The sequence below is a fragment of the Oncorhynchus clarkii genome, chromosome 3, assembly GCF_045791955.1.
Source record: "Oncorhynchus clarkii lewisi isolate Uvic-CL-2024 chromosome 3, UVic_Ocla_1.0, whole genome shotgun sequence".
Lineage (NCBI taxonomy): Eukaryota > Metazoa > Chordata > Actinopteri > Salmoniformes > Salmonidae > Oncorhynchus > Oncorhynchus clarkii.
The window spans coordinates 68,069,423-68,094,338 of NC_092149.1; the positions used below are offsets into that span (position 1 = coordinate 68,069,423).

The window sequence follows — 24,916 nt, forward strand, 5'->3', positions numbered from 1 at the left end:
GCACTCACACGCACACACATAAACACACATAAACACACATACACACACAGACACACTCACACCGACCAGAAGGAACAAGTATAAGGTAAGCCAGGGTCTTTAGGTGCTTCTGTAACCAGTCCGGCCTGTCTCTAGCCATACCACACATTCATATGGACACTCATGTTTAGAGCATATACACACTGAAGCAGTAGAAAAATACTATGCACCGCCTGATGATGTCAACATCATAAGTCATTGATGAGGTTGATGAAGGACCCCTCCCATAGCTGTCCTGGGAGCGCCTGCGTGGATAAAGACCCCTGCTCCTTTGAGGCTGGTTGGAGCTGGGGTGGCGGTGTGTGTTGTGTTGTGTGTGTGTGTGGGTATACTATCCTTGTGGGTACTGGAAATCCTCACAAGGATAGTAAAAAAAGGAAAATTATCCCCCATGGGGACATTTCCCAGTTCCTTACGAGGACAAAGGCTATTTTAGGCGTAGATGTTAGGTTTAGGGTTAGGGTTACAATCAGGGTTAGGGTTAGGGGTTAAGGTTAGGGTAAGGGTTAGGTTTAGTGTTACGGTTAGGGAAAATAGGTTTAGGGAAAGTAGGATTTTGAATGGAAATCAATTTTAGGTCCCCACAAGGATAGTAAAACATACAGTTGATGTCTGAAGTTTACATACATCTTAGCCAAATACATGTAAACTCTGTTTTTTACTATCCCTGACATTTAATCCTAGTAAAAAATCCCTGTCTTAGGTCAGTTAGATCACCACTTTATATTAAGAATGTGAAATGTCAGAATAATAGTAGAGAGAATGATTTATTTCAGCTTTTATTTCTTTCATCACATTCCCAGTGGGTCAGAAGTTTACATACACTCAATTACTATTTGGTAGCATTGCCTTTAAATTGTTTAACTTGGGTTAAACGTTGCGGGTAGCCTTCCACAAGCTACCCACAATAACTTGGGTGAATTTTGGCCCATTCCTCCTGACAGAGCTGGTGTAACTGAGTCAGGTTTGTAGGCCTCCTTGCTTGCACACGCTTTATCAGTTCTGCCCACATATTTTCTATAGGATTGAGGTCAGGGCTTTGTGATGGCCACTCCAATACCTTGACTTTTTTGTCCTTAAGCCATTTTGCAACAAATTTGGAAGTATGCTTGGGGTCATTGTCCATTTGGAAGACCCATTTGCGACCAAGCTTTAACTTCCTGACTGATGTCTTGAGATGTTGCTTCAATATATCCACATCATTTCCCCTCCTCATGATGCCATCGATTTTGTGAAGTGCACCAGCCCCTCCTGCAGCAAAGCACCCCCACAACATGATGCTGCCACCACTGTGCTTCACGGTTGGGATGGTGTTCTTCTGCTTGCAAGCATCCTCCTTTTTTCTCCAAACATAACGATGGTCATTATGGCCAAACAGTTCTATTTTTGTTTCATCAGACCAGAGGACATTTCTCCAAAAAGTACGATCTTTGTCCCCATGTGCAGTTGTAAACCGTAGTCTGTTTTTTTTATGGAGGTTTAGGAGCAGTGGCTTCTTCCTTGCTGAGCGGCCTTTCAGGTTATGTTGATATAGGACTCGTTTTACTGTGGATATAGATACTTTTGTACATGTTTCCTCCTTCACAAGGTCCTTTGCTGTTGTTCTGGGATTGATTTACACATTTCGCACTAAAGTGCGTTCATCTCTAGGAGACAGAACGCGTCTCCTTCCTGAGCGGTATGATGCCTGCGTGGTCCCATGGTGTTTATACTTGCGTACTATTGTTTGTACAGATGAACGTGGTACCTTCAGGCGTTTGGAAATTGCTCCCAAGGATGAACCAGACTTGTGGAGGTCTACAATTTTTTTCTAAAGTCTTGGCTGATTTTTGTTGATTTTCCCATGATGTCAAGCAAAGAGGCACTGAGTTTGAAGGTAGGCCTTGAAATACATCCACAGGTACACCTCCAATTGACTCAAATTATGTCAATTAGCCCATCAGAAGCTTCTAACGCCATAACATAATTTTCTGGAATTTTCCTAGCTGTTTAAAGGCAAAGTCAACATAGTGTATGTAAACTTCTGACCCACTGGAATTGTGATACAGTGAATTATAAGTGAAATAATCTGTCTGTAAACAATTGTTGGAAAAATGACATATGTCATTCACAAAGTAGATGTCCTAACCGACTTGCCAAAACTATAGTTTGTTAACAAGAAATTTGTGGAGTGGCTCAAAAACAAGTTTTAATGACTCCAACCTAAGTGTATGTATACTTCCGACTTCAACTGTATGCTGTGTGTGGTGTGTGTGTGTGTGTGTGTGTGTGTGTGTGTGTGTGTAGCGATCCTGTTCAGAAGATTTCTACAAAGCTGCCGGGGAAGAGCCCAGTGCGTCCAGTCCTCTGCAGAGTGCCTTTGTACCAGCCATCTTCTCTCTTCTTATGAACAAACACCACATCTCCCTCTCTCAGCTCGATCTCTGCCTCGCTCTGAGGGGGGTAGGGCACAACCACACGATACCTAGGGAGGGAGAGTTATGAATAATGATGCACTGTAACTCATATTAAGACACACACACACCATAAACACACACACACACATGCACACACACAGTAAGAGTTGATATATGCAGCTACTCAGGTCAACATCATTCAGCAGGCTTGTACATAAACGGCTCACACAGATTTATAAGTGCTTGACACTTTGGAGTAGTGTGTCTGGAGCAGTGTGTGTGTGTGTGTGTGTGTGTGTGTGTGTGTGTGTGTGTGTGTGTGTGTGTGTGTGTGTGTATGTTTAGCGGCTGCTCTCAGAGAAAAAATACATGTCTGTGTAAACCAGAGGAGCTATAGCTCACAGTGACCGCTGAAGGACTGATAACCTACAGCTAGTATCAAGCTCCAAGCTGTGAGTGTGTGTGTGTCTGTGTGTGTGCGTATGTGTGTGTGTGTTTCTGTGTGCACACTAGTGCTTGCGCGTGCTTGCACTTTCTTGCGCTTGCTTTCGTGTGTGTGTGCTGGAGGGCACTATTATCTCTGACACACACCGATGGGGATAGGAGAAGAGTGATGATCAGAGGCTCATTTCTTTTTGTGCTGCAGTGGCATAGACTAGCGTATGTTTGTATGAGAATGTGTGTATGAGAGTGTGTGTAAACACAGTATATTTGTTGTAACACCGTATATATTGGTGTAACCCTAGATTGTAAACTGACATGGCCACATGGTTTGTGTCTCTTTGTTTACAAGAACTTGTGCGCAATCTCTTATATGAAGGAAGTCTCTAGGTTCTGCTTGCCTGAGTTAGAACACCTCATGATAAACTGTCGACCACACTATTTATTTTTCGTAGCTGTCTACTTACCACCACATACCAATGATGGCACTAAGACCACACTCAACGAACTGCAAACAAGAAAATGGTCACCCAGAGGCAGCTCCTAGTGGCTGGTGAATATAACGCAGAAAATCTGTTTAACCTAATTTCTACCAGCATGTCACCTGTGCAACTAGAGGCTAAAAAACTCTAGTTCACCATTACTCCACACAAATACGCAATAAAAATGTCCGCCCCGCCCTCCATTTGGCAAATCTGACCATAACTCAATCTTCCTCATTCCTGCTTACAAGCAAAAACTCAATAAGGAAGTACCAGTGACATGCTCAATACGGAAGCGCTCCTCAGGTGGTAGAGCATGGTGCTTGCATATGCATGACTGTAAGTCGCATTGGATAAAAGTGTCTGCTAAATGGCATATATTATTATTATTATAAATCAAATCAAAGTTTATTTGTCACGTGCGCCGAATACAACAGGTGTACAGTGAAATATTTGCTTGCAGGCTCTAACCAATAGTGCAGAGAAAAAAAAGTATGTGTGTGTGTGTGTGTGTGTGTGTGTGTGTGTGTAGGTAAGTAAAGAAATAAAACAACAGTAAAAAGACATTTGAAAATAACAGTAGCAAGGCTATATACAGACACCTGTTAGTCAGGCTTATTGAGGTAGTGTGTACATGTAGATATGGTTAAAGTGACTATGCATATATGATGAACAGAGAGTAGCAGTAGCGTAAAAAGAGTGGTTATATTAGATATTATAAGTGGTCCGATGACACGGATGCTAAGCTATAAGACTGTTTCACTAGCACAGACTGGAATATGTTACAGGATTCATCCGATGGCATTGAGGAGTTTACTACCTCAGTCACTGGCTTCATAAATAAGTTCATTGAGATTATAATGGCGCCAGAGGGGATGGCTGCCCTTTTACGGGCTCCTAACCAACTGTGCTGTTTTATTTATTATTTTTGCATTGTTTGTAACTAATTTTGTACATAATATTGCTCTACCGTCTCTTTTGACCGAAAATAACATCTGGAGATCAGAGCAGCGATTACTCACCTCAAACTGGACGAAGATTATTTCTTTAATGAGTCCGACACGAAGGTTAAACTGCTTTGTCAAGACAAGGCCCAAATCCAGTCATCAGCGTGAAGAAAAGACAGAGAAAAAGGGGGAGGAGGGCAGAGTGCCTGGTATGAATTCACCGACGAGTAACTAAACCACCACTACCCTCTGTATTATTGGCCAACGTGCAAAAACTGGAAAAATAACTGGACGATCTATGATTGAGACTATCCTACCAATGGGACATTCAAAACTCTAATATCTTATGTTTCACTGAGACTTGGCTGAACGACAACACAGATAATATAGAGTTGGCTGGCTTCTACGTGTTTCGGCAGGACAGAGCTGCTACGTCCGTTAAGACGAGGGGCGGGGTTGTGTGTCTATTTGTCAATAACTGCTGGTGCGCGATGTCTAATAATAAAGAAGTCTTGAGGTATTGCTCGCCTGAGGTTGAATACCACATGATAAGCTGTAGACCACACTATCTACCAAGAGAGTTCTCATCTATATTATTCGTAGCCGTTTATTTTCCACCACAAACCGATGCTGGCACTAAGACCGAACTCAACGAGCTGTAAAAGGCCATTTGCAAACAAGAAAATGCTCATCCAGAAGCGGCGCTCCTAGTGGCCGAGGACTTTAATGCAGGCAAACATCTACCAGCATGTCACATGTGACACCAGAGGGAAAACAAGTCTAGATCACCTTTACTCCACACACAGAGATGTATACAAAGCTCTCCCTCACCCTCTATTTGGCAAATCTACCCAGAAGCCATGGATTACAGGCAACATCCGCACCGAGCTAAAGGCTAGAGCTGCCGCTTTCAAGGAGAGGGACACTAATCCAAACGCTTATAAGAAATCCTGCAATGTCCTCAAACAAACCATCAAACAGGCAAGGTGTCAATACAGGACTAATATTGAATCCTACTACACCGGCTCTGATGCTCGTCAGATGTGGCAGGGTTTATTATGGACTACAAAGGGAAACCAAACCGCGAGCTTCCCAGTGACGCAAGCCCGCCAGACAAGCTAAATGCTTTTTATGCTCACTTCGAGGCAAGCAACACTGAAGCATGCATAAGAGCACCAGCTGTTCCGGACGACCGTGTGCTCATGCTCTCCATAGCTGATGTGAGCAAGAACTTTAAACAGGTCAACATTCACAAAGCCGCAGGGCCAGAAGGATTACCAGGATGTGTCCTCAGAGCATGTGCCTCTCCCTGACCCAGTCTGTAATACCTACATGTTTAACCTCTCCCTGGCAGAGTCTGTAATACCTACATGTTTAACCTCTCCCTGGCCCAGTCTGTAATACCTACATGTTTAACCTCTCCCTGGCAGAGTCTGTAATACCTACATGTTTAACCTCTCCCTGGCCCAGTCTGTAATACCTACATGTTTAACCTCCCCCTGGCAGAGTCTGTAATACCTACATGTTTAACCTCTCCCTGACCGAGTCTGTAATACCTACATGTTTAACCTCTCCCTGGCAGAGTCTGTAATACCTACATGTTTAACCTCTCCCTGGCAGAGTCTGTAATACCTACATGTTTAACCTCTCCCTGGCAGAGTCTGTAATACCTACATGTTTAACCTCTCCCTGACCCAGTCTGTAATACCTACATGTGTAACCTCTCCCTGGCAGAGTCTGTAATACCTACATGTTTAACCTCTCCCTGGCAGAGTCTGTAATACCTACATGTTTAACCTCTCCCTGACAGAGTCTGTAATACCTACATGTTTAACCTCTCCCTGGCAGAGTCTGTAATACCTACATGTTTAACCTCTCCCTGGCAGAGTCTGTAATACCTACATGTTCAACCTCTCCCTGGCCGAGTCTGTAATACCTACATGTTCAACCTCTCCCTGACCGAGTCTGTAATACCTACATGTTTAACCTCTCCCTGACAGAGTCTGTAATACCTACATGTTTAACCTCTCCCTGGCAGAGTCTGTAATACCTACATGTTTAACCTCCCCCTGGCCGAGTCTGTAATACCTACATGTTCAACCTCTCCCTGACCCAGTCTGTAATACCTACATGTTTAACCTCTGGAGAGACCTGAAAATAGCTGTGCAGCAGCGCTCTCCATCCAACCTGGCAGAGCTTGAGAGGATCAGCAGAGAAGAATGGGAGAAACTCCCCAAATACAGGTGTGCCAAGCTTGAAGTGTCATACCCAAGAAGACTCGAGGCTGTAATCGCTGCCAAATGTGCTTCAACAAAGTACTGAGTAAAGGGTCTGAATACTTATGTAAATGTAATATTAACTTTTTTTTATTTGATCAATTTTCAAACATTTCTAAAAACCTGTCTTTGCTTTGTCAACAATGTAATCCATTCTCTAATAAGTCTGTAACCTAACAAAAATGTGGAAATCTGAATACTTTCCAAATGCACTCTATAGTACATGTATGAAATCGGACAAATGTAAGCACCCAGCTAATTATTATAATTACCCCCAAGCTATACGACTGCTAAATACACTGAACAAAAATATAAACACAACATGTTAACACAGCATAGCATGTAACGTTTGTGTCTCATGAGCTGAAATAAAAGATCCCAGAAATGTTCACGCACAAAAAGCTTATTTCTGTCAAATATTGTGCACAAATTTGTTTACATCCCTTACATCCCTTAGTGAGCATTTCTCCTTTGCCAAGATAATACATCCACCTGACAGGTGTGGCATATAAAGAAACTGATTAAACAGCATGATCATTACACAGCTGAACCTTGTGCCGTGAGCATAAAAAAGGCCACTCTACAATGTGCAGTTTTGTCATACAGCACAATGCCACAGATGCAATTAGCATGCTGATTGCAGGAATGTTCACCAGAGATCGTTTAGAGAATTTGGCAGTACGTCCAACTGGCCTCACAACCGCAGACCATGTGTAACCACGCCAGCCCAGGACCTCCACATCCGACTTCGTCACTTGTGGGATCGTCTGAGACCAGCCACCTGAACAGCTGATGAAACGGTGGATTTGCACAACCAAAGAATTTCTGCACAAACTGTCAGGAACTGTCAGAGGGAAGCTCATCTGCATGCGCATCGTCTTCACCAGGGTCTTGAACTGACTACAGTTCGTCGACGTAACCGACTTCAGTGGGCAAATACTCACCTTCGATGGCCACTGGCACGCTGGAGAAGTGTGCTCTTCATGGATGAATCCCGGTTTCAACTGTACCAGGCAGATGACAGACAGTGTGTATGGTGTCATGTGGGCGAGCGGGTTTCTGATGTCAACGTTGTGAACAGAGTGCCCCATGGTGGCGGTGGGATTATGGTATGGGCAGGCATAAGCTACGGACAACAAACACAATTGCATTTTATCGATGGCAATTTGAATGCACAGAGATACCGTGACGAAATCCTGAGGCCCATTGTCGTGCCATTCATCCACCACCATCACCTCATGTTTCAGCATGATAATGCACGGTCCCATGTCGCAAGGATCCGTGCACAATTCCTGGAAGCTGAAAATGTCCCAGTTCCTCCATGGCCTGCTCTGGATTGACATATATGACAGCGTGTTCCAGTTCCTGCCAATATCCAGCAACTTTGCACAGCCATTGAAGAGGAGTGGGACAACATTCCACAGGCCCCAATCAACAGCCTGATCAACTATGTGAAGGAGATGTGTCACGCTGCATGAGGCAAATGGTGGTCACACCAGATACTGATTGGTTTTCTGATCCTCACCCCTACCTTTTTTTAAGGTATCTGTGACCAACAGATGAATATGTCTACTCCCAGTCAGCCTGATCAACTCTATGCAAAGGAGATATAAGGCAAATAGTGGTCACACCAGATGCTGACTGGTTTTCTGATCCACTCCCCTACCACTCTTCTACCTAAAAGGTATCTGTGAACAACAGATGCATATCTGTATACATATCTCAGATGCATATCTCCTGTTCCAAGATGGCATAGCAGCAGACGTCCTTTGTCCTAGTCTTGTCGTGTCCCGTGTATATACTGTATATATTTACATCTTTCTTTTTATATCTTTTATATATTTTATTTTCCAAAAACTCAACTTCAAAACACTCTCCTGCAACACGCCTCACCAATTTAAAAAAAATCTGAAATCCACAATAGAAGCTAGCCAGAAGCTAACCAGAAGCTATCCAGAAGCTATCCAGAAGCTAACCAGAAGCTAGCCAGTTTACTGGCTAACATTAGTATTCAGCTAACCACGGTTTGTGGTCATCAGCTATCCTTTAGCTCGAAAAGCTATCGCCAGTTTTGTACAATGAGACTCAGACCAGTACATACCGAACCTATTTTTCTCTCCATATCCCCGGATTTCAACCACAAGACATTTACACCTGGATCTCGCAGCTAGCTAGCTGCTATCCGTGTGACTATTGGCTTACGTCGATCCAGGAGCAAACATCAATTATTCCAGAGCTAGCCAGCTGAAGAGTTCCATCAGCCACTCCTGGGCTACAATCACCTATCCGGACCCGTTTTACTGCCAACGCGGAGCCCCACCGGGCCTTCACGACTGGACTACCGACGTTATCTGCCCGAGGGAGTTATCCAACTGGCCCCTCCATCGCGACGTTACCTGAACGCCCATCTGCGGTCCGCTAATCGTTAGCTGTCTTATCGGCTGCTATCTGAATAGGTCTATCTGACAATTTTTCTTGGGTCACTATAACTATATCTATTTTGCCAATTGGATTGATCCCCTCTACCACACGGAACCCCACTAAACGACCAAAGGAAACGCACGAGGTGGCTAAAAACAGACCATCCTATGCTAGCTTGCTACCGATGACCTGGCTAGCTGTCTGAATCGCTGTACCCCAACCAACCTCACTACTCACTGGACCCTTATGATCACTCGACTAAGCATGCCTCTCCTTAATGTCAATATGTCTTGTCCATTGCTGTTCTGGTTAGTGTTTATTGGCTTATTTCACTGTAGAGCCTCTAGCCTTGCTCATTATACCTTATCCAACCTTTCAGTTCCACTACCCACACATGCGATGACATCACCTGGTTTCAATTATGTTTCTAGAGACAATATCTCTCTCATCATCACTCAATACCTAGATTTACCTCCACTGTATTCACATCCTACCATACCTTTGTCTGTACATTATACTTTGAACCTATTTTTTCACCCCCAGAAACATCCTTTTACTCTCTGTTCCAGACGTTCTAGATGACCAATTCTCATAGCTTTTAGCCGTACCCTTATCCTACTCCTCCTCTGTTCCTCTAGTGATGTAGAGATGAATCCAGGCCCTGCAGTGCCTAGCTCCACTCCTATTCCCCAGGCGCTCTCTTTTGATGACTTCTGTAACCGTAATAGCCTTGGTTTCATGCATGTTAACATTAGAAGCCTCCTCCCTAAGTTTGTTTTATTCACTGCTTTAGCACACTCTGCCAACCCGGATGGTCTGCCGTGTCTGAATCCTGGCTTAGGAAGACCACCAAAAATTCTGAAATCTCCATCCCTTACTACAACATTTTCAGACAAGATAGAACAGCCAAACCCGCCTTTAGAAAGCATCTGTGGTCATCCCCCTCTTCAAAGGGGCGGACACTCTTGACCCAAACTGCTACAGACCTATATCTATCCTACCCTGTCTTTCTAAGGTCTTCGAAAGCCAAGTCAACAAACAGATTACCGACCATTTCGAATCCCACCATACCTTCTCCGCTATGCAATCTGGTTTCAGAGTTGGTCATGGATGCACCTCACTCTCAAGGTCCTAAACAATATCTTAACCACCATCGATAACAAACAATACTGTGCAGCCGTATTCACTGACCTGGCTAAGGCTTTCGACTCTGTCAATCACCACATCCTCATCAGCAGACTCGATTGCCTTGGTTTCTCAAATGATTGCCTCGCCTGGTTCACCAACTACTTCTCTGATAGAGTTCAGTGTGTCAAATCGGAGGGCCTGTTGTCCGGGCCTCTGGCAGTCTCTAAGGGGGTGCCACAGGGTTCAATTATTGGACCGACTCTCTTCTCTGTATACATCAATGATGTCGCTCTTGCTGCTGGTGAGTCTCTGATCCACCGCTACGCAGACGACACCATTCTATATACTCTGGCCCTTCTTTGGACACTGTGTTAACTAACCTCCAGACGAGCTTCAATGCCATACAACTCTCCTTTCATGGCCTCCAATTGCTCTTAAATACAAGTAAAACTAAATGCATGCTCTTCAACCGATCGCTTCCTGCACCTGACCGCCCGTCCAACATCACTACTCTGGACGGTTCCGACTTAGAATATGTGGACAACTACAAATAACTGGCAATGACTGGAACGAACTACACAAATCTCTGAAACTGGAAACACTTATCTCCCTCACTAGCATTAAACACCATCTGTCAGAGCAGCTCACATATTACTGCACCTGTACATAGCCCATCTATAATTTAGCCCAAAAAACTACCTCTCCCCCTACTGTATTTATTTATTTATTTTTGCTCCTTTGCACCCCATTATTTCTATCTCTACTTTGCACATTCTTACACTGCAAATCAACCATTCCAGTGTTTTACTTGCTATATTGTATTTACTTTGCCACCAAGGCCTTTTTTTGCCTTTACCTTCCTTATCTCACCTCACTTGCTCACATAGTATATAGACTTATTTTTCTACTGTATTATTGACTGTATGTTTGTTTTACTCCATGTGTAACTCTGTGTTGTTGTATGTGTCGAACTGCTTTGCTTTATCTTGGCCAGGTCGCAATTGTAAATGAGAACTTGTTCTCAACTTGCCTACCTGTTTAAATAAAGGTGAAATAAAAAATTATTAAATAAATACCCAGTCATGTGAAACCCATATATTAGGGCCTCATAAATGTATTTCAATTGACTGATTTCCTTATATGAACTGTAACTCAGTAACATTTTTGAAATGATTGCATGTTGCGTTTATATTTTTGTTCAGCATAGTTAGTTAAATAGTTAACCAATAGCTACCCAGAATATCTTCATTGACCCTTTTAGCACTAATCTCTTTTGACTCATCACATACGATGCTGTTACTGTTTATTATCTACCTCGCTGCCTAGTCACTTTATCCCTACCTATATGTACATCTCTTCCTCAATTACCTTGTACACCTGAACATCGACTCAGTACTGGTACCCTGGTAAATAGACAAGTTATCGTTACTCATTGTTCATTTATTCCTTGTGTTATTATTATAATTATTTGTTGCATTGTTGGGAAGGGCCCGTTAGTAAGCATTTCACTGTTAGTCTACACCTGTTGTATACGAAGCATGTGACAAATAAAATTATATTAGATTTTTTGACAAACACACATACACACACTAACACACACACACATTGTAATGCTGTGGTATTGTGGATTTTATATTGTACATTTGACAGAGTAATAATGTAATAATGTATTGCGTTATTTATGATGTATGGGGATCCTAATAAATACTACTCAATACTGTATATGTATACCTCTCTCTGAACAGGGTGTGTGTATGAGAGTGTGTGTAACCACAATACTGTATATGTATACCTCTCTCTGGACAGGGGTTTGGGTTCAGGCCGGAGGGCCAGCAGTGCGTTTCCGGTGCGGGGCGTCGGGGGCGACCGGGGGAAGTTGAGGTCGAGGGATCCTGACTTCCTGTGCAGAGGCTCTAACCCCATGGCCCCCACCATCTCACTCTCAATTGGACAAGACCCGGCACGCCCCTGAGCTTCCATAGGACAGGAACCAGAGCGGGTGTGATGTGGGAGGACGGCACCCGACAGGGGTAGGGTCGGGGGGGAGGACGGGGGAGAGCGAGATGACTTCTTCTTGGCCGCGGCTCCCGAGAGAAGCTTTAGCAGACCTCCTTTCTTCTCTTTCTGCGGACAGAGAGAACGAGACAGAGAAGAGAAGGGGATTATAAAATGATAAGTCTCTTCTTTTCACTCATCTACAGACTATCTGTTCTCTTTGTCTGACAGTATCACTCCTGGTCTCAGAGACAGTTATCTGGTGTGTGTCTACCTGATGTAATAATGACACCTTCTGTTTGCCAGTACAGTATCTGAAATCTGAGTGTAGTTCTCTGACCTGCCACTAGAGAGCAGCACATATACAGAGCAGATAGTTTAGTTTCGATGTATGTGAGGTGGAATTTACTGTGTGTGTGTGTGTGTGTTTCTGTGTGTGTGTTTCTGTGTGTGTGTGTGTGTGTGTGTGTGTGTGTGTGTGTGTGCGTGTGTGTGAGTGAGTGAGTGAGTGAGTGAGTGAGTGAGTGAGTGAGTGAGTGAGTGTGTGTGTAATCATGTGCCTGTGTGCATGTTAGAGGTGATGGGTGAGCCAATTATCAGCGCATAATGAGTATGGATGCGTCTGTGACGGCACAGCAGGACTCATAACACACGCAAAGACATCCGCGCACACACCACAAATCTCAAACTCCCTGACACACACAGCTCAATCAGGCAGCAAACTCCAACGCATAATAAGCCAATGCATGTGGGAAATAAAATGGTTAGGAAAGATAGTAGGCTTGATGCTATGAGACTAAATCATACTATAGATGATCTATCACAGCTCATAGTCAAAGAATGTTTATCGTGGTCGTTCCCTAGTCTATTTGTCTTAGTCTCTGCCCAGCTTCAGATTAAATCTTATTGCCACAAACTGTCTCATCTTGTGTCTGTGAAGCCAGATAGGCTCCTCTCTCACAGACATCTCTACCATCCATCATTGTCACCGTGGACTCAGCTTTAATATACACATCAAGATGAAGACAGAAACACAGAGACAGCCCTGTTACACTGGTAGTCTGCCTGTTTGTCGTTGGAGGATTCTGCACCATGTCCAGGTGCAAGCAACTTCCCCCCCAACACCTTTTCCCCTAGCTATTCCTTTAATAATCCCTGTCTATATCCTGACTATGGCATCATGTTGAAAGATTTTAAAGCAGTGTGATGTGGGAACCAGACTCTGTTGTGATCATGGAGCAAGGAGAGAGAGAGATGAGAGGACAGAAAGAGAGACAGCTAGATGACTCACCTTCTCTGGTTTTGGGGGGACTGCCCCCTGGGCGTTGCTGTGGGAGGGGCCAGGTGAGGGTGGCTGGAAGGGATTGGTTGATTCTCCATTGAGCAGGGCAGCACTGGCGTTGGGAGGGGTAAGGCAGGAGAGGGGAGAGGAACGGGGAAGGAGAGGGGAGGAGAGGCAGGAGAGGGGGCGCGAGGCAGGGGAGGAGAGGGGGGAAGGGCCGGGGGACACCATAGACATTGGGCGAGCGGATTGGCCAGCGCAGCGCGAGGGGGAGGAGTTCTGATGTCGGAGAGGAGAGATGGCCGCTGTGGGACGCTCTGGGCTACTGGCGGGCGGGCTGTGGACTGAACAAACACATTACACACTATAACACACTCTTATATAGTATTACACAGTATCTTACTGTTACTAGACACCACCTGCATCCTGTTTCTGCTGTCATCAGAGCTGGCAGTTTGAACTCACATAGCCTACCTATGAAGATACTTTCTTTTGTAATGGATACCAGATGTGTTGATTTGTGTGAGTGAGAAAGAAAAAGAGAGAGAGAGAGAGGAGGTGGGGGGAGAGAGAGAGAGAGAGAGAGAGAGAGAGAGAGAGAGAGAGGAGGTGGGGAGAGAGAGAGAGAGAGAGAGAGAGAGGAGGTGGGGAGAGAGAGAGAGGGGAGGTGGGGAGAGAGAGAGAGAGAGAGAGAGAGAGAGAGAGAGAGAGAGAGAGAGAGAGGAGGTGGGGAGAGAGAGAGAGAGGGGAGGTGGGGAGAGAGAGAGAGAGAGGTGGGGAGAGATTGAGTTCTGTGCTCTATTATTACGCCCACTAAACAACAGCAGTGATGTCACTGAGGAAGGAGTGTGTGTGTGTGTGTGTGTGTGTGTGTGTGTGTGTGTGTGTGTGTGTGTGTGTGTGTGTGTGTGTGTGTGTGTGTGTGTGTGTGTGTGTGTGTGTGTGTGTGTGTGTGTTATTCTGGGAAGCGATTCCTCACTGTGCACTCATAAGGCTCCCAGGAGAAACTTTAAATACCATCATGTTCTCCGTGACGGAGAGAGGGAAGGAGGGAGAGAGAGGCCAGATATAAGAGAGATGGATCAAATGTACAGCACTAGAACCTGAATCATCTTTGTGTGTGTGTGAGTGTATGTACAGTACCAAAAGTCAAAAGTTTGGACATACCTACTCATTCAAGGGTTTTTCTTTATTTTTTACTATTTTCTACATTCTACTCATGCTGCCAAACATACCCCCGTAAAACTGACTATCCTACCGATCCTCGACTTCGGTGACGTCATCTATACAATAACCTCCAAAACTCAACTCAACAAACTGGATGCAGTCTATCACAGTGCCATCCATTTTGTCACCAAAGCCCCATACACTACCCACCATTGTGACCTGTACGCTCTCGTTGGTTGGCCCTCGCTTCATACTCATCGCCAAACCCACTGGCTACAGGTTATCTACAAGTCTCTGCACCCACTCGTAGCACGCACTCCAGCAGGTATATCTCACTGGTCACCCCCAAAGCCAATTCCTCCTTTGGTCGTCTTTCCTTCCAGTTCTCTGCTGCCAATGACTGGAACGAACTGCAAAAATCTCTGAAGCTGGAGACTCATATCTCCCTCACTAGATTTAAGCACCAGCTCTCAGAGCAGCTCACAGAACACTGCACCTGTACATAGCCCATCTGTAAACAGCCCATCTATCTACCTACCTCATCCCCATACAGTATTTATTTATCTTGCTCCTTTGCACCCCTGTATCTCTACCTGCACATTCATCTTCTGCACATCTACCATTCCAGTGTTTAATTGCTATATTGTAATTACTTCGCCACCGTGGCCTATTTATTGCCTTACCTCATTTGCACTCACTGTATATAGACTTTTTGTTTTCTTTTGTTCTACTGTATTATTGACTATCTTTTGTTTATTCCATGTGTAACTCTGTGTTGTTGTATGTGTCGAATTGCTTTGCTTAATCTTGGCCAGGTCGCAGTTGCAAATGAGAACTTGTTCTCAACTTGCCTAGCTGGTTAAATAAAGGTGAAATAAAAAATAAATAAAACCATCGCACCTCCTCCTCCATGCTTCACTGTGGGAACCACACATGCAGAGATCATCCGTTCACCTACTCTGCGTCTCACAAAGACACAGCGGTTGGAACCCAAATTTTTTTTCCGACTCATCAGACCAAAGGACAGATTTCCACCTGTCCATTGCTCGTGTTTCTTGGCCCAAGCAAGTCTCTTCTTATTGGTGTCCTTTAGTAGTAGTTTCTTTGCAGCAATTCAACCATGAAGGCCTGATTCACATAGTCTCCTCTGAACAGTTGATGTTGAGATGTGTCTGATACTTTAACTCTGTGAAGCATTTATTTGGGCTACAATTTCTGAAGCTGGTAACTCTAATGAACTTATCGTCTGCAGCAGAGGGAGGTAACTCTGGATCTTCCTTTCCTGTGGCGGTCCTCATGAGTGCTAGTTTCATCATAGTGCTTCATGGTTTTTGCGACTGCACTTGAAGAAACTTTCAAAGTTCATTAAACTTTCTGAATTGACTAACCTTAATGTCTTAAAGTCATTATGGATTGTATTTTCTGTTTGCTTATTTGAGCTGTTCTTGACATAATGTGGACTTGGTCTTTTACCAAATAGGGCTGTCTATCAGGAATCAAGGTAAGACCCAGATGTAGACACATTGAATTGACAATGGTTTAATATTCCAACAGGGGCAGGCAATAGACAGGTCAAGGCAGGCAGGGGTCAGTAAACCAGAGGTGGGGCAACGGTACCGGACGGCAGGCAGACTCAGGGTCAGGGGTAGGCAGAGTGGTCAGGCAGGCGGGTTCAGAGTCAGGATATGCAAGGGTCAAAAACCAGGAGGGCGAGAAAAAGAAAGACTGGGAAAAGCAGGAGCTGATAACAAAAATGCTAGTTGACTTGACAAACAAGACAAAATGGCAATAGACAAACAGAGAACACAGGTATAAATACACAGGGGATAATGGGGAAGATGGGCGACACCTGGAGGGGGGTGGAGACAATCACAAGGACAGAAGATAGTGTCACACCCTGATCTGTGACACTATCTTCTGCATACCACCACTACCTTGTCACAACACAACTGATTGGCTCAAATGCATTAAAAAGGAAAGAAATTCCACAAATTAATTGAAATGCATTTCAGGTGACTACCTCATGAAGCTGGTTGAGAGAAAGCCAAGAGTGTGCAAAGCTGTCATCAAGCCAAAGGGTGGCTACTTTGAAGAATATCAAATATAAAATATATTTTGATTTGATTTTGATTTTAACACTTTTTGGTTTACTACACGGTTCCATGTGTTATTTCATAGTTTTGAAGTCTTCACTATTATTCTACAATGTAGAAAATAGTAAAAATAAAGAAAAAGCCTTGAATGAGTAGGTGTGCTCAAACTTTTGACTGGTATTGTATGTGCGTGTACTCACCCAGTTGCATGGCAGAGCGGGCCTGGTTAACTGTTTGTTGTCCAGAGCGAAGGCAGTTCTTCAGCTGAGCAGCGGCAGACTGTGGGGAGGAAGGGGGAGGTGAGGGACGAGAGGAGGAGGGGGAGGCTGCCTTACTCCCCTGTCCCGCCCCTCCCACATGCCCTGAGAGACAGGAGTTCCGCGAACCACCCACCGCAAACGGAGCTCTGCAGAGAGAGAGAGAGAGAGAGAGAGAGAGAGAGAGAGAGAGAGAGAGAGAGAGAGAGAGAGAGAGGAGAGCCTGAATGGTTCCAATGAGTCCTGTAAGAATAGTGACCATGATACCATTGACATCAGCTCTAGAATACTATCATCACCATAGCTGCTTATCGACTGCCTGTCACACCGAGCTATGCGTTTTAAAGGGTGTGTGAGAGATAGTGTGTGTGAAAGGAGAAAGAGAGAGAGAGAAAGTGTGTGTCTCACCTGGACACGGGTGTGACGTAGTTTCCAGGGAAGACTCCTGAAGCAGCGGTGCGTAGAGAGGTCCCTTTAAACCAGCCGTCCTGACACTTCTCTGTGACACGGTACATCTCTCCTTTCCTCAGCTCCAACTCATCTGCCTTCTGGGGCTTATACGCATACAGGGCCAGGTAGCTGGGATACACAGAGATCACTCATGATAACGGGATGAAAAAATGACTGGTATTCTTTTCAAATGGTCAAACAAATATGTAATAAAATACTCCCACATAAAAAGAGGTTCCGTACAATTGTCTCATGAACTCAAATCCAAATGGCTGGAGTAAAGACCTCAAAGAAAAATGTTGACTTCACTGTCCAAATACTGTTGGGGGGTACTGCATGGCTGGATATCTGTTTGATATATGAATGTATAGGTCTGAATACAAGTCTGAAGAATAATAGGAGGGAAGAGTAAACAAGGTCTCCATGCACTGCCTCTGGGTTACTATGGTAACTGGGGGACGTTTTCCCCATAGCAACAGGGCTGGTTGCCAGGTCGGAGATGGAAGTGTCTGACCTCATCAGCGGGACAACCTGCTCTGGATACTATGTGTGTGTGTGTGTGTGTGTGTGTGTGTGTGTGTGTGTGTGTGTGTGTGTGTGTGTGTGTGTGTGTGTGTTGCCTGCGCCCCGGGAAATATGTAATTAGGTGCGACAGCATCTCTATATTCATCTCAGTTTCCGTATCACCATATAGATAGGACAGCAGCTCAGAGAAAACAGACAGCATTGCTAGTCAACTCATTTACCTCTAGATTTACCAGTTAGTGAACCATGCCTGTGTGATGAGTAAACTGTACTGTAACTTACATGTTGAGTGGTAGTTGGACCTTGGCTTGAGCCAGCAGTTCTGAGGTGACTGAAGCCACTCTGGGAGGAACCAGAACCCCTACTGAGGAGGGAGCGGGACCGGGGGGAGAGTCCTGTATTCGTGCAGCAGCCCTGGGGTCAGAGGAGCTGATGAGGACAGGGTGGGAGATCTCCATACTGTGTCTGTTGTTGAGCTGTGCTGTCCGCTGGGTCACACTCAGAGCTGTGAACGAGTGGCGCTTCTTAGCATTCTTCTTCCCCTCTCCTCCTTTCCTCTCCTCTCCTCCTCTCCTCTCCTCCCCTCGCCTCTGGAGGGCGCCATTGCTGCTTCCTGGAGAGGATGGGTTAGGGGAGGGGCCAGAGGAGCAGGGACCCAATGGGAGGCCGGGGGGCGGGTCAGAGCTGGGGCCAGGGACAGGATTGGGTGTCGGCTTGTCAATCTCCATCAACTGTTTGGCTGTTTCATTTAGCTAGAGTGAGGAGGAGAGGAGAAGAGAGGAGGAAAGGAGAAGAGAGGAGAGAGGAGGAGAGGAGAAGAGAAGAGAGGAGAGAGGAGAGAGGAGGAGAAGAGGAGAGAGGAGAGAGGAGAGAGGAGGAGAAGAGGAGAGAGGAGAGAGGAGAAGAGAGGAGAGAGGAGGAGAGGAGGAGAGAGGAAGAGAGGAGGAGAGGAGAAGATAGGAGAGAGGAGGAGAGGAAAAGAGAGGAGAGAGGAGGAGAAGAGAGGAGAGGAGGAGAGAAGAGAGGAGAGGAGGAGAGAAGAAAGAGGAGAGGAGAGGAGAGAGGAGGAGTAGAGGAGAAGAGAAGAAAGAGGAGGAGAGGAGGAGAGAGGAGAGGAGGAGAGAGGAGAGGAGAAGAGAGGAGAGAGGAGGAGAGGAGAAGAGAGGAGAGAGGAGGAGAGAAGACAGGAGGAGAGAAGAGAGGAGGAGAGAGGAGGAGAGAAGAGGAGAGGAGAAGAGAGGAGAGAGGAGGAGAAGAGAGGAGAGGAGAAAAGAGGAGAGAGGAGAGAAGAGAGGAGGAGAGAGGAGGAGAGGAGAGAGAAGAGGAGAGGAGGAGAGATGAGGAGAGGAGGAGAGAGGAGGAGAGGAGAAGAGAAGAGAGGAGAGAGGAGAAGAGAGGAGAGAGGAGGAGAGGAGAGAGAAGAGAGGAGGAGAGGAGAAGAGAGAAGAGAGGAGAGAGGAGAAGAGAGGAGGAGAGAGGAGAAGAGAGGAGGAGAGGATCTCAGATCTCCTGGCTCTCAGAGCCCGCCTGCTCTTGTTGGCAGAACGTCAAACCAGCCACAAAGGATCACACACACACAAAGACACACACACACAACCACACACCGCAGCCTTAGGAGTATCTATGTACTCAGTGAAAGAGGAGGAGGAGAGAACAACGTTTGTAATGCAGCTCATATCTGAGAGGATGATAGTAGTCTTGTAGTCTGTTCCTTCTAGTCAGATAATAAACACACTGAATCTGCCCAGCAACAATACTACTCAGACGGATGCTCAGTATCACAGTCACAGGTCCTCTCAGAGCTCACACACACACACACACACACACACACAGAGAGAGAGACATGTGGGGATCAAACAACTTAATCCCATTAAATCCAATTTTCCCTAACACCTAACTCTAACCTTAACCCCAAAGCCCTGACCCTAAACCTAACCCTAAACCTAACCCTAATTGTAACCCTACACCTAATTGTAACCCTAAACCTAACCCTAAAATAGCCTTTCTCCTTGTGGGGACCGGTAAAATGTCCCCTCTTGTCCAAATGTTCCTTGTTTTACTATCCTTGTGAGGACTTCTGGTCCCCACAAGGGATAGTAAAACCAAAAACACACACACATACACCCACAAATATACACACCACAAAGGTCAATGTCAATGTGACACTAATGCCATTATCAAATCAAATGCAATGGCAATGCAATGCAAAAAGTCTGAGTAGTCATTTGATTAGCTGTTCAGGAGTCTTATGGCTTGAGGGTAGAAGATATTTTGGAGCCTCTTGGACCTAGACTTGGCGCTCCGGTACCGCTTGCCATGCAGTAGCAGGGAGAACAGTCTATGACTAGGGTGGCTGGAGTCTGACAATTTTTAGGGCCTTCCTCTGACACGGCCTAGTATAGAGGTCCAGGATGGAGGGAAGCTTGACCCCGGTGATGTACAGGGCCGTACGCACTACGCTCTGTGGTGCCTTGCGGTCGGAGGCCGAGCAGTTGCCATACCAGGCAGTGATGCAACCCGTCAGTATGCTCTCGATGGTGCAGCTGTAAAACCTTTTGAGGATCTGAGGACCAATGCCAAATCTTTTCAGTCTACTGAGGGGGAATAGGTTATGTCGTGCCCTCTTCACGACTGTCTTGGTGTGCTTGGACCATGTTAGTTTGTTGGTGATGTGGACACCAAGGAACTTGAAGCTCTCAACCTGCCCCACGGTCCTCGGTCCTCCTTTTCCTGTAGTCCAAAAATCAACTCCTTCGTCTTGATCACGTTGAAAGAGAGGTTGTTGTCCTGGCACCACACGGTCAGGTCTCTGACTTCCTCCCTTATAGGCTGTCTCATCGTTGTCGGTGATCAGGCCTACCATTGTTGTGTCATCAGCTAACTTAATGATGGTGTTGGAGTCGTGCCTGGCCATGCAGTCATGAGTGAACAGGGAGCACAAGAGGGGACTGAACACGAACCCCTGAGGGGACCCCGTGTTGAGGATCAGCGTGGTGGATGTGTTGTTACCTACCCTTACCACCTGGGGGCGGCCAATCAGGAAGTCCAGGATCCAGTTGCAGAGGGAGGTGGTTAGTCCCAGGGTCCTTAGCTTAGTGGTGAGCTTTGAGGGCACTATTGTGTTGAACGCTGAGCTGTAGTCAATGAATAGCATTCTCAAATAGGTGTTCACATAGTAGTCCTGTATTGACACTTTGTCTGTTTCGTCGGAGGGCATAGCGGGATTTCTTGTAAGCTTCCGGGTTGGTGTCCCACTCCTTGAAAGCGGCAGCTCTACCCTTTAGCTCAGTGCGAATGTTGCCAGTAATCCATGGCTTCTGGTTGGGGTATGTACATACAGTCACTGTGGGGACGACGTCCTCGATGCACTTATTGATAAAGCCAGTGACTGATGGGGTGTACTCCTCAATGCTATCGGAAGAATCCCGGAACATATTCCAGTCTGTGCTAGCAAAGCAGTCCTGCAGTTTAGCATCACTGGTGCTTCCTGCTTTAATTTTTGCTTGCACGCAGGAATCAGGAGGATAGAATTATGGTCAAATTTGCCAAATGAAGTGCGAGGGAGAACTTTGTTGACATCTCTGGGTGTGGAGTAAAGGTGGTCTCTGGATGAGCGTTTTCCTGTTTGCTTATGGCGGTATACAGCTCATTGAGTGCAGTTTTGGTGCCAGCATCGGTCTGTGGTGGTATGTAGACAGTTTCAAAAAATACAGAGGAAAACTCTCTAGGTAGATAGAGTATCTCGTGATAAGCTGTAGACCACACTATCTCAGACAAGCAAAACATTGAGACTTCCTTAGATATCGTGCACCAGCTGTTGTGGTACTTTCAGCACGTCCCATTTATTTTCCAGCAATTGAACATTAGCTAGCAGGGCGGAAGGCAAGGGCAGATTAGTCACTCGTCGTCTGATCCTCGCAAAGCACCCTGATCTTATTCCACATAATCTCAGTTTCCTTCTCCAGCGAATCACAGGAATCTGGGTCTGATTGGGTGTCTGTAGTATGCATTTTCTTGGTGCCATTTGAAAGGAAATACGGAGGTTTGTGGAAATGTGAAAGGAATGTAGGAGAATATAACACATTAGATCTGTTAAAAGAAAATACAAAGAAAAAAACAACAGTTTTTTTGTTTTGTACCATCATCTTTGAAATGCAAGAGAAAGGCCATAATGTATTATTCCAGCCCAGGTGCAATTTAGATATTGGCCACTAGATGGCAGCAGTGTATGTACAAAGTTTGGTACAGATCCAATGAACCATTGTATTTCTGTTCAAAATGTTGTATCAAGACTGCCCAAATGTGCCTAATTTGTTCATTAATAACTTTTCATGTTCAAAGATGTGCCTTCTCCTCAAACAATAGCATGGTATCATTTCATTGTAATAGCTACTGTAAATTGGACAATGTAGTTAGATTAACAAGAATTTAAGCTTTCTGCCAATATCAGATATGTCTATGTCCTGGGAAATGTTCTTGTTACTTACAACCTCATAATCGCATTAGCCCACGTTAGCTCAACCGTCCCGCAGGGGACCCACCAATCCTGAAGAAGTTTTAAGAGCCGATAAGACGGCAGCCCCTCCACTCCGGTGCCATCGTATTTTTCACCATGTTGAACTCAGGGGAGGCCACTGCTACATTCATTTACATCAATATCACCTGCGCTGTTTCCCTCTGTGTGTGTGTGTGTGTGTGTATGCGTGCGTGTGTGTATAGACTGTAGGAGTGAATCTGTCTCAGTGTGTGACATGTCAGTTTTCCATATTAATAGATATGCTAATCAGAGCCAGGCCATATGGAAATGAGCCTGATAGATTGATCCTGCACTGACGGCATCACACTCAGGGGACCAATAGACACACACACACTCTCTTTCTGAAGGTCAGCTACACACAGACAGACAGTGAATAACTTCATCCAAATATGATGTTTTGCCTCTCGCCATCTCATGCATACTTTCCCACAGTATACACAAAACACCTTAATGTGTCCCTTATCACTGTCTTTACGTGTGTGTGTGTGTGTGTGTGTGTGTGTGTGTGTGTGTGTGTGTGTGTGTGTGTGTGTGTGTGTGTGTGTGTGTGTGTGTGTGTGTGTGTTAGCTCTTCCCTGAGGCAGACCCATCCTCCACCATGTGCTTTTTTGCTGTCTGTGGTCATATTTCATTTGAGTAGTGCTATGCTCACTGTGTGTGTGTGTGTGTGTGTGTGTGTGTGTGTGTGTGTGTGTGTGTGTGTGTGTGTGTGTGTGTGTGTGTGTGTGTGTGTGTGTGTGTGTGTGTGTGTGTGTGTGTGTGTGTGTGTGTTGCATTAAGTACACTAGATGAGTCTGACACTACAGCTGATGAGCTGATATCTGCACTGCGAAAAGGGCAAGCGAGACACACACACTGTGGCAAGAGTGTCCTCTCCACCCTCACCCACTCCTAAGTCAAACTGCAGTGTGTCCTCTCCACCCACACCCACTCCTAAGTCAAACTGCAGTGTGTCTTCTCCACCCTCACCCACTCCTAAGTCAAACTGCAGTGTGTCTTCTCCACCCTCACCCACTCCTAAGTCAAACTGCAGTGTGTCTTCTCCACCCTCACCCACTCCTAAGTCAAACTGCAGTGTGTCTTCTCCACCCTCACCCACTCCTAAGTCAAACTGTAGTGTGTCCTCTCCACCCTCACCCACTCCTAAGTCAAACTGCAGTGTGTCTTCTCCACCCTCACCCACTCCTAAGTCAAACTGCAGTGTGTCTTCTCCACCCTCACCCACTCCTAAGTCAAACTGCAGTGTGTCTTCTCCACCCTCACCCACTCCTAAGTCAAACTGCAGTGTGTCTTCTCCACCCTCACCCACTCCTAAGTCAAACTGTAGTGTGTCCTCTCCACCCTCACCCACTCCTAAGTCAAACTGCAGTGTGTCTTCTCCACCCTCACCCACTCCTAAGTCAAACTGCAGTGTGTCCTCTCCACCCTCACCAACTCCTAAGTCAAACTGCAGTGTGTCCTCTCCACCCTCACCCACTCCTAAGTCAAACTGCAGTGTGTCTTCTCCACCCTCACCCACTCCTAAGTCAAACTGCAGTGTGTCCTCTCCACCCTCACCCACTCCTAAGTCAAACTGCAGTGTGTCTTCTCCACCCTCACCCACTCCTAAGTCAAACTGCAGTGTGTCTTCTCCACCCACACCCACTCCTAAGTCAAACTGCAGTGTGTCTTCTCCACCCTCACCCACTCCTAAGTCAAACTGCAGTGTGTCTTCTCCACCCACACTCACTCCTAAGTCAAACTGCAGTGTGTCCTCTCCACCCTCACCCACTCCTAAGTCAAACTGCAGTGTGTCTTCTCCACCCACACCCACTCCTAAGTCAAACTGCAGTGTGTCTTCTCCACACACACCCACTCCTAAGTCAAACTGCAGTGTGATTAAAGGGGTGTGAAGGGTTAATGGCGCAAAGCCACACCACCAGAGGAGAAGAGCCAGGAGGATAGCATAGCAGAGGAGAAGAGAGAGCTCCCACCTCCCTCCCTCAATGCTCCACTCCAGCTGGGACACCCTAATTATGCCCCCCCCAAACCACCTCGTGCAGAGATAACCACACACACACACTCCATGCCGTGTCAAAGTGATGGAAGACCCTTAATTATTGATGTATCTCTATCTAATAAGACCCCCTGTGTGTGTGTGTGTGTGTGTGTGTGTGTGTGTGTGTGTGTGTGTGTGTGTGTGAGTGAGTGAGTTGTTACCTCTACATAGAGGATGGGGAAGATCCCGATCTTATCTCCCAGCATGCCCTCTGCCCAGTTGTCATCCACTCGTCTGATCACTGTCAGAACCTCATCCTATTAAACAGACAGGAAGTTTTTTAAGGACACCAGGAATTCTATTAATCTCTCTCTCTCTCTCTCTCTCTCTCTCTCTCTCTCTCTCTCTCTCTCTCTCTCATTTCTAATGAATTTCAGCCCATCCTTCCATTCAGACATTTAGCTAGGGAACTGCAGCTGTGATTCTGTGTGTGTCTGTGTGT

The 24,916-nt window shown here is 45.7% G+C and overlaps 1 protein-coding gene across 1 annotated transcript in view; it reads right to left on the reverse strand.

The window, feature by feature from the left end:
* Positions 1 to 790: 790 nt before the first annotated feature.
* Positions 791 to 24,916, reverse strand: part of LOC139402317 (E3 ubiquitin-protein ligase SH3RF3-like) — a 72,482-nt gene continuing 48,356 nt past the window's right edge. The window contains exons 3-9 of the mRNA XM_071146377.1: positions 24,636 to 24,731; positions 18,182 to 18,651; positions 17,333 to 17,503; positions 16,868 to 17,073; positions 13,417 to 13,751; positions 11,923 to 12,254; positions 791 to 2,503 (exon numbers count right to left, since the gene is read on the reverse strand). Of these exons, the coding sequence (XP_071002478.1) occupies positions 2,335 to 2,503; positions 11,923 to 12,254; positions 13,417 to 13,751; positions 16,868 to 17,073; positions 17,333 to 17,503; positions 18,182 to 18,651; positions 24,636 to 24,731 (1,779 nt within the window). The 3' untranslated portion in view covers positions 791 to 2,334. The remainder of the gene's footprint in view (positions 2,504 to 11,922; positions 12,255 to 13,416; positions 13,752 to 16,867; positions 17,074 to 17,332; positions 17,504 to 18,181; positions 18,652 to 24,635; positions 24,732 to 24,916) is intronic.